Source organism: Aptenodytes forsteri, unplaced genomic scaffold (genome assembly GCF_000699145.1).
Source record: "Aptenodytes forsteri isolate BGI_AS27 unplaced genomic scaffold, ASM69914v1 Scaffold458, whole genome shotgun sequence".
Classification (NCBI taxonomy): domain Eukaryota; kingdom Metazoa; phylum Chordata; class Aves; order Sphenisciformes; family Spheniscidae; genus Aptenodytes; species Aptenodytes forsteri.
This window is the reverse complement of record NW_008793882.1, coordinates 4,148-4,492: the sequence shown is the minus strand read 5'-3', so window position 1 is coordinate 4,492 and position 345 is coordinate 4,148. Positions and strand designations below refer to the sequence as shown.

At 63.2% G+C, this 345-nt stretch overlaps 2 protein-coding genes across 2 annotated transcripts in view; both read right to left on the bottom strand.

The window, feature by feature from the left end:
- TMEM269 (transmembrane protein 269) overlaps positions 1-221 on the bottom strand; it is a 2,275-nt gene extending 2,054 nt beyond the window's left edge. Inside the window, 1 exon segment of the mRNA XM_019474864.1 lies at positions 131-221. Coding sequence (XP_019330409.1) covers positions 131-221 — 91 coding nt within the window.
- A 21-nt stretch (positions 222-242) lies between these two features.
- Positions 243-345, bottom strand: part of LOC109279597 (proproteinase E-like) — a gene marked incomplete at its 5' end in the record, with an annotated part of 4,240 nt that continues 4,137 nt past the window's right edge. Inside the window, one exon of the mRNA XM_019474135.1 lies at positions 243-257. Coding sequence (XP_019329680.1) covers positions 243-257 — 15 coding nt within the window. The remainder of the gene's footprint in view (positions 258-345) is intronic.

Genomic DNA, 345 nt, shown 5'->3' with positions numbered 1-345 from the left:
CCGTGCCTCGTGCCACCCCCCCCCCCCTTCTTTTTCCGTGGTTGGGGCTAATCCGGTGGGTTTTGGGGTCTCCAAAGGCAAAAAGGGGCAGAAAACGGCGAATTTGGGGCTCGCCACCCACCATCCCTACCCTCCCCAGTGCCGGGCAGGATCAGGCCCCCAGGGAGAGTCGCCAGTCCTACCGGATCTGGGTGCCGGCGAGCATCACAATACCCAGGCATTGCCGTGGCGCCCAGACTTGCCTATTCTTGGCGTTTCTAGCCCCAAAAGCAAAGGGCCGGGGCGGGAGGGACTTTCTCGGCCCCACGCCTCTGCCGGTGCTTTTTATTGCACTTTTGGGGGGGG